Below are 15,000 nucleotides of genomic sequence, written 5' to 3' on the forward strand. Positions count from 1 at the left end.
CACCGCGAGAGATCGAACGCATGGTGAAGATCATCCACAGGAAGTTCAGCTCCATCCAGGTGCAGCTCAAACAGAGCACCTGTGAGGCCGTCATGATCCTGCGCTCGCGGTTCCTCGACGCCAGGTGAGCGAGCAGCAGACGCTTCAAACCGTAGGTCGACGATTACGCAGCTTTCTCTTCTAAACCTTCTCGTCTCTTTTTGACTCCCAGACGTAAAAGGAGAAACTTTAGCAAGCAGGCCACAGAGATCCTGAACGAGTATTTCTACTCACACCTGAGCAACCCGTACCCGACGGAGGAGGCCAAAGAGGAGCTCGCTAAAAAGTGCAGCATCTCCGTTTCCCAGGTGAGAAAAGACCATGTCTCTGCTCACCTCCTCACTGCTTCATGTGCAGGACGTACAGCTTCTCTCCGAGCCACAGTGTAAACTAACAGTAGAAGGATTTATATACAAAATATGAAGGATGGAAATAAAAATGCAGATTTGCATTTTTTTTTTTTAAGCTGTTCCATATAAGATGATCAGCTGTTTTACGTTGTCGTAGTGTCGGACTCACAGGTGTGTTTCTGTCCTCAGGGTGGAGGCAGCTGCATCACGGTGTCTCAGGTACGTCTCTTTTCTCACTCCTCGTCTCACCTCCATGTTTTTTGGAGCGACGACCCCGGGACTTCCTCATAGATAACTCTCATAACCCATCAGACTCGTTTATCCTCGGGACGACGGCCAAAGACACTTCAGCACCACGGACAGCACCACAGATTCACAGACAGTGTATACAAAAGGACAGCGTGCCTCGTTCTCCTCAAACAGGATGAAGCGGCGGTGACGTATTGTGACTTTAAAAACACACGTTTGACTTCCTGATAAAAGGTCAAAGGTCGCTGAGGGGGGTCCAGTCCACAGCAGAACAGATTCTTGTCGGTTTGAAGCACCAGCGTGTTTTTAAAGGTGTTTTCAATGACCGGCGAGCGTTCACAGCCGGCAGACACCTGGAGAAAAAAAAACGCAACGCCAAACCTTTTTTTCTCAGAGCGCTTCGTCTTTTTTGTGCGGCTGCTCCGAGCGCTCAAGTTAGAAATCTTTAACCTTCAGGAAGGGCGTTGTTGACGTTCTCCAAACGAGCTTTGTGTCTGATCAGGAAACAAACGATCTTAAATATAAAACATGCAGTAAAAAGTAACAGATCGCCATGGAGACAGGAGGGACGTGCAGCGGACCTCCATTCTGATAATCCGGTGAACACGTCGCCGCATTTGTCAACAGAGCTGTCAATCATGAAATGTAAGGCTGTTTTGTAGCGACGTTGTGCTGGCCGTCTTTAGGCCAGCTGTGGCTCAGTGGGAGAGTCGTCTGAAGGTCGAGGGTTCGATCCCCAGCTCCTGGAGCCACCAGTCTGAGCGTCCTTGGGCGAGACGCTTAACCCCAAGTTCCTCCGTCAGCAGCGTGTGAATGTGTGTGAGAGGATCGATTCTCTCTCTGACACCGGAGCTGAAACGAGGAGTTTGGTGATAATTAGCTGAAACTGTTCAGTTCCCTAAAACACAGAAAGGCAGCGGAGGAAATGTAAAATCAGGAAGAACAGCTTATTAAATGTCACTGCACACACACAAAGGTCACAGCCCAGCACACACACACACACACACACACACACACATGCACAGGGGCCAGTGAACTTTAAGCTGTCGTATGTTGTTACCGTCTGTCCTCTGCTGCTCCCTGTGTGTGTTCGACCTGAAACACTCGCACACACTCGACCTGATTTTAGTACAAAGAATCCTCCATGTGTTTTTACACCCCAGAGGTAAATATGTGATGAGAAAACACTCGTTCTCTGTTTGCTCTCCAGGTTTCCAACTGGTTCGGAAACAAGAGGATCAGATATAAGAAGAACATCGGGAAGTTTCAGGAGGAGGCGAATCTGTACGCGGCGAAGACGGCGGTGTCTGCGGACTTCTCTCCAGACACAAAAACCTCAGGTAGGAAAAAGAAGTTATCACTCGTATTCAAGTCTCTCAGATCTTTGAACACTGTGTCTCCAGCTCCTCTCACGTCCTTCTCCTCAGGGTCTTTAAAGCTCAAAAACTCAGGGACCGTGTTCACCAGCATCCCGAGGGCTCATGGGCTCGCTCACTGCCGTGATCAGGCGGGAGCAGGAGTGCTGTCACGGGTACGACCTTTGTGTGTGCGTTCTAACATGAACATTTTTCCTGCTGGATAAAAACATTAGTCTGATATTTACAGGAACTAGCACAAGCACAAACTGGGTTCGGAGGTCAAAGGTCAGGGGCTAAATTAGCTGAGGTGATAACTAGCAGACAGCAAGCAGCTCCTACCTGTCATTCAAAGAGGCCACGCCCCCTATTTATACATCCCTTTAAGTCTTAATATATATAACTGTGAGTTGTAGAAACATTCAGCCTGTACAGGTACAGAAATAAGCTCTAAAGACCCAAACTGTTTTATTTTAACATAGAGCTCTATGGAGACTGACTCCCTGCAGGAGACAGACTCTAGTGGACACTGGAGGAACTGCAGCTGTAAAGTTGGACATTTTAACATAGAGCTCTATGGAGACTGACTCACTGCAGGAGACAGACTCTAGTGGACACTGGAGGAACTGCATGTTTTTGTTTAAATTCAGTGTTGGCTACAAATCTCGCTTTCTCTCCAGGCAGACTCTATTCACCATGCCATCAGTCCGACAGGGTGTAATGATCTTGGCCTCAGACAACCCTCGTACGGCTCTGACGGTCTTAACGTAAGTACAAGTAACCATAGCAACGAATGTCTGTGCCGAAACAAAGGCGATCATAGTGAAATAGTGGTTATATTCATTCTACTCGACGGGCCTGTACATCAATAAAAGCAGACGTGATTTCCGTCTTTACGTCTATGTAACCTGAATAACGTCTCGGCCCTCGCACCTTTCTTGAATGGCTTCTCGTGTTGTTATCGTGCGCTCCACACACTGCACCTGATGGGTCCAGGTTCTCCAAGGTCACACATCCTCGTCCTCATCAACCACAGTGAATAAAAGGCCTGTTCACCTTGAATGTTCAGTGAATGATACTACAGTTATGTCAGAGTTGATGACACATGAATAAACCCGACTGCTCCTTTCAGCCTAATTTCTTATCACACAGTTACTGAGCCGACACGCAAACAGATTCAACAAACACAGCGTGCAGAGATCTGATGCACAGAGACGTCGAGGTGTCATTTCTGCTCGTCTCTCCTCCGGCTCAGACCAGACCCAAGAACACCAACTTCACATACACTCAAGTTTTCTTTCCCTGCACTTTGCACACACAACTTCTGGCTGAATGACTGAAAACATGTAGAGTGTAGGGTGTAGGGTGTAGAGTGTAGGGTGTAGAGTGTAGGGTGTAGAGTGTAGGGTGTGGAGTGTAGGATGTAGGGATTAGGGTGTAGAATGTAAGGTTAAGAGTGTAGGGAGTAGGGTGTAGAGGGTAGGGAGTAGGGTGTAGAGGGTTGGGAGTAGAGTGTACAGGGTAGGGAGTAGGGTGTAGAGGGTAGGGTGTATAGGGTAGGGAGTAGGGTGTAGAGGGTAGGGAGTAGGGTGTAGAGGGTAGGGAGTAGGGTGTAGAGGGTAGAGTGTAGGGTGTAGAGTGTAGGGTGTGGAGTGTAGGATGTAGGGATGTAGGGATTAGGGTGTAGAATGTAAGGTTAAGAGTGTAGGGTGTAGGGTGTAGAGGGTAGGGAGTAGGGTGTAGAGGGTAGGGAGTAGGGTGTAGAGGGTAGGGAGTAGGGTGTAGAGTGTAGGGTGTAGGGTGTAGAGGGTAGGGAGTAGGGTGTAGAGGGTAGGGAGTAGGGTGTAGAGGGTAGGGAGTAGGGTGTAGAGGGTTGGGAGTAGAGTGTACAGGGTAGGGAGTAGGGTGTAGAGGGTAGGGTGTATAGGGTAGGGAGTAGGGTGTAGAGGGTAGGGAGTAGGGTGTAGAGGGTAGGGAGTAGGGTGTAGAGGGTAGGGTGTATAGGATAGGGAGTAGGGTGTAGAGGGTAGGGTGTAGGGTGTAGAGGGTAGGGAGTAGGGTGTAGAGGGTAGGGAGTAGGGTGTAGAGTGTAGGGTGTAGGGTGTAGAGGGTAGGGAGTAGGGTGTAGAGGGTAGGGAGTAGGGTGTAGAGTGTAGGGTGTAGGGGGTAGGGAGTAGGGTGTAGAGGGTAGGGAGTAGGGTGTAGAGTGTAGGGTGTAGGGTGTAGAGGGTAGGGAGTAGGGTGTAGAGGGTAGGGAGTAGGGTGTAGAGGGTAGGGAGTAGGGTGTAGAGGGTTGGGAGTAGAGTGTACAGGGTAGGGAGTAGGGTGTAGAGGGTAGGGTGTATAGGGTAGGGAGTAGGGTGTAGAGGGTAGGGAGTAGGGTGTAGAGGGTAGGGTGTATAGGATAGGGAGTAGGGTGTAGAGGGTAGGGAGTAGGGTGTAGAGGGTAGGGAGTAGGGTGGAAGGTGTAGGGTGTAGGGTGTAGGGTATGAACTCAAAGGAACATTGAGCAGCTTAGGACAGATCTGTGCTCAGGGTGGTGGACAGCTAACATGGTAATAATGAGCTTTATTTCACTCCTCCAGGTGAACGTTGGCTGGCACGATGCTCTGAGACCTCCGTCAGTGACCTCGCTGAGTGAAGAGCCAACCAGTGCACAATCTGACACCTCAAACTGACCTCGAGTGTGGACCATAAAACCTTCGACCTTTTCGAACTGACCAACCAAACGCCTGCAGAACGACTGGACAAGCTTTGATATGATACTGATCTTTGGACTGACATTTAAAAAAAAAAAAGGATGTTGTTGATGTTGTTAAATCTAAGATGACAAGAAAAATGTTTTTTACGTTCAGAAAGACGAACCAAAACAACAAGTTTCATTTAATTAAGCTTCTCCAAGGCTGTTATTCAAACTGCTGTAACGTCTTTTGAGCGTCTTTAATACATAACCACACGATTATTTTCAGACTTTATTTGAAAAGCTGAACCTTTTTTTTCCTTTTATCCCACCAACATCCTGATGTAGGCTCCGACTGGACGGTTTAGGATATTAACTCTTCCTTCCATCGAAGTCAGGGAGTGACGAGTCGAGATGCTCAAACTCAAACTGTGTTCTACTCGAGCAATAAACATTTCAAACCATCACAAACGTTTGCTGTCTGACTGAATGATTCTGTCTCATTGAGAACTTTACAGTCCTCGATGCATATGTCACATTGAACATTTGGACTCACCTTAAGATCCGCCTTAAGCAGCAACATGTTACTTTTCCACCTTAAACATGAAGACTGCCGTCTCTCTCTCTCGTGTCCACAGAGCGTTTTCAGCACTATGTATCTTTAACAGCGGGCCGAGGTCACCTGGTGAGAAGTGCGTACATCTTCAGCTACACAGCAGCCATGTTAGCACACCTCTGCTGTTTGATACGACGGCTGAGGTTCAGAAGGAGAGGACGGATGAAGAGAAAAAGAGAGAGAGCGAGCGAGAAGCAGAGTGGTCATCCCTGCAGATATTATTCAAAACACACTGAGACGTATCGTTAGCCCTGTCTCGTTAGCCCTGTCTCATTCGCCCTGTATCGTTAGCCCTGTATCGTTAGCCCTGTCTCATTCGCCCTGTATTGTTAGCCCTGTATTGTTAGCCCTGTCTCGTTAGCCCTGTATTGTTAGCCCTGCATTGTTAGCCCTGTATTGTTAGCCCTGTCTCGTTAGCCCTGTATCGTTAGCCCTGTCTCGTTAGCCCTGTATCGTTAGCCCTGTATCGTTAGCGGTGTCAGCGTTGTCTCATGCTTTGCAGGAAGTCGTCTGACCTGAGTGATGTTTGATAGAGAAGAAATCAAATGAGATGTTCATCATGCAAACTCCTCGAATGTGTTCTTAAACCTTTTTCCCATCAAGCTGAAATAAACCAAAACACACGAGGGTCTGTGGATGATTCAGGTCGTGATAAACATTTCACTGTTTTCCTCGTGGTTTGCAGGTTTCAGTCGACTCGAGAAGAAAGACGCTGCGATAAAACTGAAGCAGAATTTTGTCCCTCTTGTGTTTGAGGACTCTGAGATCCTCTCCGTGTGACTTTTCCTCTAACGACCGCTGACTGGCTCGCTGTAATCTCACAAAGTTTGCCTGTGGCAGAAAGCAACATGATTCTCTGTCAGCAGGATGAGATCTCTGCTGCAGCGTCAGGACGATGAAGTTCAGCAGAGAGACGCAGCTGCTAGTGCAAACTGGCACGGTGCCTCCTCTGTTCACGTCTGCGTGTGCCCAGCAGTGACCACACTGTCCGAGATCTGAACCGTCAAGTGAAAAAAAAAAAAGCGGCAGTGAGTCAGCGCTGGGAGAAGGAGGATGAAGAGGAGAGCTGACCGATCACAAACCACTTGGCTGCCTCGGGTCATGTGACGAGCGAGTGGAGAGAAGCATCTTCAGATGATGCTGAGTCCCTGAGGAGGCCGGATGAGGCCACGAGGAGGAGGAGGGCGAGAGGGATGTCAGGATTACACAATGATGATACAGAGGGGTGCGAGATTGTCCTTTGTTAATACGCCAGAATTAGCTAAACAGCTACATTTCATCCGGCGTCCTGAAACATCTCTCTGCATCTGGCCTCCTCCCAGCATCCTTTAGTCTGGATCCAGGTCCAGGTCCCTGAGGTAAAGGTGGGGATAATCAAGGTGTCATGTGGGGTCGATCAGTCACCAGCTGCAGCTGCTCCATGAATGTGATTACTGTCTGTCCTGCTCTGGGGTTGGGGTTTTATTGTTACCCCACATGACCTCCCCAGCATGGAGGAAGATGAAGACGTTGCTGTGAAGAGCATTTCTGCGTGTGTCACTTTATGATTTAACAAAACCAAAGAGGATGGGTGGAAGACTGGATCATCAGACCGTCACATCCAAACCTCGTGAGGGGCCGATCGTATCAGCTCTGGAGTGGATGGAGGAGGTTTCTGGTGGCTGCAGATGTGACCACAACCCCCCCACCCCCCACCCCCCCCCCCTCCCTCCTCCTCCTCCTCGTCCTCTCCCTGCTCCCCTAATGCTCCCTGACACATGGTAATAACAGAGAGGTCTGTGCTGTCCTCTGTCAGCCGCTCACAGATTGGATCTCTGTTTGAGACGTCGGGGTTATTCTCTTCTGCTGAATACGTCTCTGTGAGTGTCAGGATCAGGCGGGGTCAGCCCCCCCCCCCCCCCCCCCACACACACACACACACGCACCTCACCTCACTGACAAAATGAAATGAAACAAAGCAATCAGTCTGAGTAATAGCAGGTAAATATCTCTCCATTCTGGTTTATACTCTTATGATCCGCAGTCTTTTAACCCCTAAACTCAGGACCCGTTGTTTTAATCTGGATAAAACCACCCTGCTCCAGATTCTGGCTTTTCAGGACTACCAAATCTGGATTATCAGGGGCCGTATTCATGAAGCCTCCTGAGTACTAACAGTCGCTCCTCGTGACAAAATTCTCTTTGAATCAGGACATTTCATTTTCCCTGCTGATGAAGAAGCTGCTGTGATTTCAAACATCTTGTCGGCTGCATACTTATAAATTATCACACTGATACTAATCTCAAAGTGTTCATGGTTACTCACTGCTTCACTCAGGATGTTTGGAAAAACAGGCTCTGAACTTGAATGAGGATTTCACATTACAAACTGTCCACACGGGGGCGCCAACATTCATACAAACTAAATCTATTCAAATATTTTACAGACCTAATTCTTTCTTTATCTGCTTTGTCACTGATGCATAACAGTGAGTAAAACAGTGAGTAAAACAGTGTGCAATATGTTTCAAATGCGTCTGAAAAACATTAACTACCTTATATGGGCGGCAGCAGCAGCTCAGTCCGTTGGGAACCAGAGAGGCGGATGCAGATCATAATATGGAAGTTGTTCTTGTAGCTGGAGAGGAGAGCACTGCCGAGGTGCCCTTGAGTAAAACACTGAACCTCCAACAGCTCTGATGCACCCCCTGGGTAGCCCCCCCCCTCCCCCCCAACCTTAACCACCCCCCATGTGCATGTGTGTGTGTGTAAGAGAAGCATGTCTCTAAAAGAACAGAACAAAGAACATAATTCCCCTCAGGGATTAATAAAGTACATAAACTCATAATTTCATATTCAAATTCCAAATATTGGCAGAAAAAAGGCTCAAAATAAGTTTTTGGTGCTTCCATGAAGCTACCTGTAGAGAAGTATCATGAGTGAAGACTGGGCTTCAGACTCAGCTTTAAAACAATAAAGGAGATGTTTATTTGACTCGCAGAAAAAACTTCTGAAACAACATGTTCATCTCAACATCTGTACAAAGGCTCTATAAAGATATCCAGGGTGTTATTAAATCTAAAAGCATTACTGTGATTACATGCTGAAGAGCTCTGACCTTCATTTTGTTTATTTTAAAAGTGATTTTCAGTAAACTGACTTCAACACTCTGAATGAGGCCCGGCTGTCTGATGGATTCAGTTCTAACATTAGAGAAGAGGAGGCCTTTTAGTGACTGTCAACAGAACATCTGCAGCCTCTTGTGGCTGAGGGAGGAACTGACACACAGTGTGACACACAGTGTGAACCTTATCTATCATACATCTATATATCTGTTCCGCTATTTTACCCATGTAGCATCTTAAAAGGTGAAGCATGTTTTAACATCGGGCTTCAAACTTTCAGGCAGATGTGCAACATTAAAGGGGACACATTATTAAAAATGACTTTATTTGAATTTATTTGGGTAACCTGAAGGTCTATCAACCCACAAAATGTGAAATAAATCCATCCAATCATTTGTTTTATGATCTGCTTAAGTCTCACACCGTTTCAAATGTTAATAATAATAATAATAATACATTTTATTTAATGGCGCCTTTCAAGCCACCCAAGGTCACCTTACAGTGGATAAAAGCAATACATTAGGTTAAAACCAAACATAAAAACAAACAAAAGACAGGTGTAGTGTGAAGTGAACAGTTACAGTGAGTATACCAGTTTAAACAGGTGGGTTTTGAGTTGGGATTTAAAGGTGGAGATGGACTCTGACTGTCGTATGTGGGGGGGGGGGGGGAGTTCCAAAGTCTGGGTGCCGAGCAGCTGAAGGCTCGGGCACCCATGGTACTGAGGCGTGGTGTGGGGATGGTTAGCAGTCCAGCAGAGGTTGAGCGGAGGGTGCGTGATGTTCTCAGTTTGTGACATCACAAGTTGGATTCTGGTGATAAAATCCTCTCCCCTGGTCCCATGGACTCCACCTGCAGACGAGAGATAAACTTTGGAGAAGGTCCGCCATTTTTATTCTCTTTACAGAGGAGTGATGTCTTCTGGGAGATCTCAGGGGGCGGGGCTTATTACATTTAAAGAGACACACACCAAAACAGAGCGTTCTGAGAGAGCTGATGTCTACAGAGTCACAAACCTCCTCTGCTGCTTGATTCATGTTATATTTGGACCAAAACACAGAAACACAGATGATTCATTTAGACCACATGGGGGCGCTGTTTGTAAAGAGGGGGACAATATGTCCTCTTTAATTCAGGTTTTTGTTGCAAGATAACACTCTTGTATTGAATACACATATTTGCCATGTAGCTTAAACATTAAAATCACAGTTTGCTCCTGCAGTCTTGAGCTTGTGTTGCAGCAGGGGGGAGTGTAGACAGATCCCCCCCCCATCCTCCTCCTCCTCCTCCTCCTCCTCCTCTGATTGGCACCCTGCTGCTCGCACTGCTAGCCGAACCAACACCATGCAAACACAAACAAAGCAGCAGCTTGTGTGTCGGATTGCTCCATCAGTTGTTACAGTTTCCTGAAACATGCGAGTGTGCACCGAGCTGTGAGAAGGAGCATGCAGGCGTGAGAGAAGAGAAAACAACACGACGCGCTGCTCGGATCAAGCTGTTCACTTCACTGGTAAGAGGACTGGTCAGCTAAGCTAGTTAGCTAACTAGCATTAGCAACGGTGTCCTCAAGCGACACTGAGGCATGAAAAGATGATTTTTTAAATCTCATACGAGGAAATATTACATCAATGGTGAGCTTTGATACAGTCAGAGGGTTTCTATTTCACCAACAGGAGATGAAAACATGCGTGTGAAAGCCTGATAGTGTGATAACGTTTTCCGTCTGTCGTAGCTGGTGTTTGGTTACATCTCAGCTAGCATGTTAGCTGGTTAGCCTGTTAGCTGGTTAGCCTGTTAGCTCTCTATCAGTTACACTTGACAAACAAGGGCTCGGTTTAGCAAGCTAGCATGAGAATTTAATCATAAATGTAGTATAAACATAACAAAATTATTTAAATAAAATTAGATTAGTGTTTCTGTTGTTGAGTTAAATAAACATTTAAGAGGATTTTCTAGCCGTCGAAATCTTCAGATCTGTCGTCCCTGCAACATGCAGAACTCCATTTGTTCAAGTTTTAATTTTGCTATTTTACATTTTAATCAGAAATACTAACTGTATTCAGAACAACGTGTGGCTTAATTTAAGAATCAATGTGTTGCAGTAAATTCGGCTTATACTGTAGCAAATTAAAACTTAAAATTAAACTTTTATTCAACAATTGTTGTTATAAATTAGTGATGTTTTCCTCTGGCTCAAGTGTTGGGAAAAACATTTTTTTTCGATGTGTTTTATTTTTTCTTGGTTAAATAACCAGCCGAAGTAAAGACAACATAATAATACAGTTTATTTATTGGACACTTTTAAAAACAGGGTTACTTAATGCTCTCAAGATGAGAGAACATAAAAGATAAATAAGGAGACAGTAATTAGAAATAAAAAATAAAATAGTGTGGGATTAAAAATGTGGACAAACAAGAAATAAAACAAAGGGAATATAAGATACACACCACAAAGTGTCCTGATACATGTCAGGTTGTTCATGGATTAAAACAGTCCAACCACAAACTAAAGCATTTCAAAAGGTTTGTTAAGAGTTTGAAATCTTTGAGGTTTCCGTGTTTAACAAAGACGCAGAAAGAACAAACTCAGCTGCACACTTTGAGGCTTTAATAAGTCTGCAGACGCATCACGGTTGGACGTTATCGTTGACCTCCCTGCTGTTCTTCCTTCCCAGCTGTGTTGACAGAGGGAGGGAGGGGGGGGGGGGCGTCACTTCCCCTCCTTCGTGATTAGCCGACGTCAAACACAGCGAGACAAAGCGGTGTGGCCTGTTAGAGCTGCGTCGTGTTTGAACAGAACAACATTCACCTGTCACGACTGGAGACGCCCGCTCTGTGTTCCTGCTGTTTGAACAAGGATTTCAAATCCAGGACGGCGTGGACGCTTTAACAGGTTAGGACGTCGTCACACTGAGACGCTAGGCTCATGGATTTTGAGAGGTAGGATAACTCGTAGGACGAGGAGGGGGAGGAGTTTCACCGTCCCGTTTGATAACGTCTGCTTCACTTCTCCACGTGCGGAGATGCTGCGTGATGTCGTTATCTGCAGACGACGGCTTCAGTCCTCCCTTCATCATCATCACGTCACGTTTGAACGTCAGAGAAGTTATCGTCTGCTCAGAGACGATCAGACACGGCAGGCAGAGAGACGCTGCGTCTCAGACGTTTCCTGAACATGGATTATTAATCCAGCGTCGATCGGTGGCGGTGGATTAAAACTCGCCTTGATGAGTCGGTTGTTTTAAACAGGATTTGTTTGCAGCTCTAAAGATAGAACAGGTCTTGCAGACTCCAGATCAGACTCCGCCCCCTTTCACCACGGCTAAATCTGTAACACAGCACACACCCAGTTTCCTCTTTTTCAGACGGCACACTTTAATGCTGAGTGAGCCTGGAAGCATTATGAGTGTTTTTCTCTTGATACCATCAAAAGGTCAGAGGTCAAACGTGGCGTCACCTCCCTGCGACGTGTTTCAGGGTCCTCGATTTGTTTGTTTACTGCTTCGATTTCAGACTGAAGTGATAAACACGTCTAAACGTGACGATCTGGATTCATCACCTTCAGTTCTTCTTCTCTTGTTTTTGTTTTCTGACGCGTATCTGAGTTCAGTCGACCAATCGTGGACATCCGTCGTTCACACAAAGCTTCGGTCTGTTTGCTGTGAGGATGTGGAAGTGATACCAGCAGGCCAGTGTCTCAGATCACACACACACACACACACACACACACACACACACACACACACACACACACACACACACACACAGAGGGACATCAGTGTGGAGTCAGTCAGGCCTTTCTTCTCTCTGTCTTTGTGCAGCGTCTCTGAAAGGACGGCTGGTTTTCATGGAGACGCTGAGCAGGAGGCCTCTGTTGTCCGGGGCAGCTTGAAGAGGCTCTCTGTGTAAATCCCCCTCACTCTTCTTACTGCTGTTTAATATGCTGCTGCAGAGACACAGCCGGCTGCAGACACACAGCCTGCTGCAGAGACACAGCCGGCTGCAGAGACACAGCCGGCTGCAGAGACACACAGCCTGCTGCAGAGACACAGCCGGCTGCAGAGACACAGCCGGCTGCAGAGACACAGCCGGCTGCAGAGACACAGCCGGCTGCAGAGACACAGCCTGCTGCAGAGACACAGCCGGCTGCAGAGACACAGCCGGCTGCAGAGACACAGCCGGCTGCAGAGACACAGCCGGCTGCAGAGACACAGCCGGCTGCATGCAGTGCAGCCTTCAGTCACAAACATGCGAGCAGACAGAAAGCGTCCTGCTTCTTTAGTTCACTGTAAACACGCTCTGCTTGGAATCCGTTAAAACAAGGCGAGTCGGCTAATCCTCACATCGAAACTCTGGCACAGGTCCACAGAGTGTGTGTGTGTGTGTGTGTGTGTGGGGAGTGCTCTGTTTTGATTGTGATGTCATGCAGAGGGAATGCTGAGAGTTTAACAGTTCACTGTGGGAACGTTTTCCTCTTTGTCCACCTGCTACGTCTGTTTTCTCTTCAGAACTTTTTTTAAGGAAAAAAAGATTTTCAGTCATTGTGTTTCCTGGGAGGGAAGAAGGGGGGGGGAAGGGGGCGGGGTTTAATGTGTGAGAGGATGTGTGTAGAAACATCGTCGTCCTCTGAAGACGCTCTCTCTGTTTCAGATCTGTACGAAGATGCCAGAGGTTCGAGACCTCTCTGAAGCTCTGCCTGAGATGCCCATGGACCCCATCACCGGAGTGGGAGTGGTGGCCTCCAGGAACCGAGCGCCCACCGGATACGATGTGGTGAGGCGTTCAAACACACAGCTGATCACATGATGGACGGTCCAGCTCGTGCATGAAGCTGATTGATCTCCATGAAGCCGTTATCATGTCTATGAGCTGCAGGAGGGTTGAGACGCATGCTGGGGGATAAGCTGCTGCTGCAGGGGTCAAAGGTCAACGGCAGGTGATCCTTCAGGCTCAGGAGGACACCGGACATTTATAGAGATTTGTGTCCGCTCAGAGTTTTAGTTCAGGCCGTCTTCAAAGATGTCAGTTTGTATTTTCTGTAACAGTGAAGACAAAGACAGGAAAGACGTCTCTTCGTTCTCGGACGGTTGAAAAACGTTTGGCGTTGTGCTCTTCCTCCAGGTGTCGACGACGACAGACGGTCTGGACGCCGACCTTTGGAAAGACGGCCTCTTCAAATCCAAAGTGACCCGCTACCTGTGCTTCACGCGGGTCTTCTCTAAAGAAAACGTACGCACGCTCCCCTCGCCGCGCTCTTCTGTCAGACAGACGAGACACGTGAATGATCCGTTTCCTGTTTCCTGTTTCTCTGCAGAGCCATCTGGGAAACGTCCTCGTGGACATGAAGCTGATCGACATCAAGGACACTCTGCCCGTCGGCTTCATCCCCATCCAGGAGACCGTGGACACTCGTGAGTCTTGAGGACGAGGACACTTCATGTCTGCAGCTAACGCCGCACCTCGTCATGACGCTCTTTGTGTTTCTGTCCCGCAGAGGAGCAGGCGTTCAGGAAGAGACGACTCTGCATCAAGTTTATTCCCCGGGACTCCACAGAAGCCGCCATCTGTGACATCCGCATCCTGGGACGCTCCAAACAGGCGCCGCCTCAGTACACCTTCATAGGGTGAGCGTGCCCGGAGACGCCACGTCTCATGATGAGCCGAGACAAACACGAAGGTTAACCAGCTCGCGTTTAACAGGTCCAGCTCCCTCCAGAGACTCGACGAGTAGGAACATAATCAGTGATGCCTGGAGGAAATAGAAAAAGGGTCGAGGAGTATGAAATAGTCTTTATTAAGTGGGAGACAATGATGTAAAGAAATAAGGAGACAAAGTGAGGAGGAAATAAAGGAGGGAGCGTCATAACGTAACGTCCTGTGAGAAAGCAGCTCGACTCTGCTGATGCATTTAAATGAGTCAATGTGGAATTCTACTCTTTATAGAAAAGAACAAAAACATCCCGTCATACACAGATTGACCCCCTGCTGAGGTCAGACGTGCAGACCTGAACATAAAGCAAGCTGATTGGTTGGTTTAACGTCTGTCTGTGTGTGTGGAAGCTGAAGAGCTGGTCCTGTAAGAACAGTTCTGTTTGAGTCTCATTGCGGGCTGAGAGGTCATGACCCCCCCCCCCCCCCCCCCCTGTGCTGCCTGACAGGGAGCTGAACAACATGGGGATCTGGTACCGGATGGGGAACGTTCCTCGGGCCCAGGACTCGTCACACACACCCTCCTCCAACAACATCCAGAACGTGAACTCCAGCTCCAGCTCCAACCCGGTCCCTGCTGCTCCCATGCCCAAGTATGTCCAACCTGATCACATGTTCTCCTGTGTACACACACACACACACACACACACACACACACACACACACACACACACACACACACACACACACACACACACACACACACACACACACACACACACACACACACACACACACACACACACAGGTCGGACTCTGTGCTGAGCGAGGAAAGAGGAAGTCCTCTGTCCTTGAACAGCTCTTCCTCAGGGGGAGGAAACAGATCTAAGTTTAGATGACAGAGAGGACGGAGTGTCTGATGTCACTTTTTATAGAGAATAAAAGAATGTTCTTAATG

At 47.7% G+C, this 15,000-nt stretch overlaps 2 protein-coding genes across 4 annotated transcripts in view; both read left to right on the forward strand.

Moving 5' to 3' along the window:
* Positions 1-4,911, forward strand: part of LOC306837343 (pre-B-cell leukemia transcription factor 3-like) — a 9,417-nt gene extending 4,506 nt beyond the window's left edge. The window contains exons 4-10 of one of the 2 annotated variants that reach the window (XM_079364989.1): positions 1-124; positions 212-347; positions 579-608; positions 1,849-1,978; positions 2,042-2,169; positions 2,674-2,760; positions 4,579-4,911. The exon at positions 1-124 is cut by the window's left edge and continues 67 nt beyond it. In XM_079364989.1, the coding sequence (XP_079221115.1) occupies positions 1-124; positions 212-347; positions 579-608; positions 1,849-1,978; positions 2,042-2,169; positions 2,674-2,760; positions 4,579-4,671 (728 nt within the window). In that variant the 3' untranslated portion in view covers positions 4,672-4,911. The remainder of the gene's footprint in view (positions 125-211; positions 348-578; positions 609-1,848; positions 1,979-2,041; positions 2,170-2,673; positions 2,761-4,578) is intronic. The other variant, XM_079364990.1, reaches the window with a different exon arrangement.
* Positions 4,912-9,500: 4,589 nt separating this feature from the next.
* mvb12ba (multivesicular body subunit 12Ba) overlaps positions 9,501-15,000 on the forward strand; it is a 9,878-nt gene continuing 4,378 nt past the window's right edge. The window contains exons 1-6 of one of the 2 annotated variants that reach the window (XM_079364771.1): positions 9,501-9,903; positions 13,044-13,166; positions 13,515-13,622; positions 13,708-13,804; positions 13,888-14,017; positions 14,552-14,695. In XM_079364771.1, the coding sequence (XP_079220897.1) occupies positions 13,056-13,166; positions 13,515-13,622; positions 13,708-13,804; positions 13,888-14,017; positions 14,552-14,695 (590 nt within the window). In that variant the 5' untranslated portion in view covers positions 9,501-9,903; positions 13,044-13,055. Of the gene's footprint in view, positions 9,904-9,929; positions 10,025-13,043; positions 13,167-13,514; positions 13,623-13,707; positions 13,805-13,887; positions 14,018-14,551; positions 14,696-15,000 lie in introns of those variants that run through there. The other variant, XM_079364770.1, reaches the window with a different exon arrangement.

The sequence above is a fragment of the Symphodus melops genome (genome assembly GCF_947650265.1).
Source record: "Symphodus melops genome assembly, chromosome: 16".
Lineage (NCBI taxonomy): Eukaryota > Metazoa > Chordata > Actinopteri > Labriformes > Labridae > Symphodus > Symphodus melops.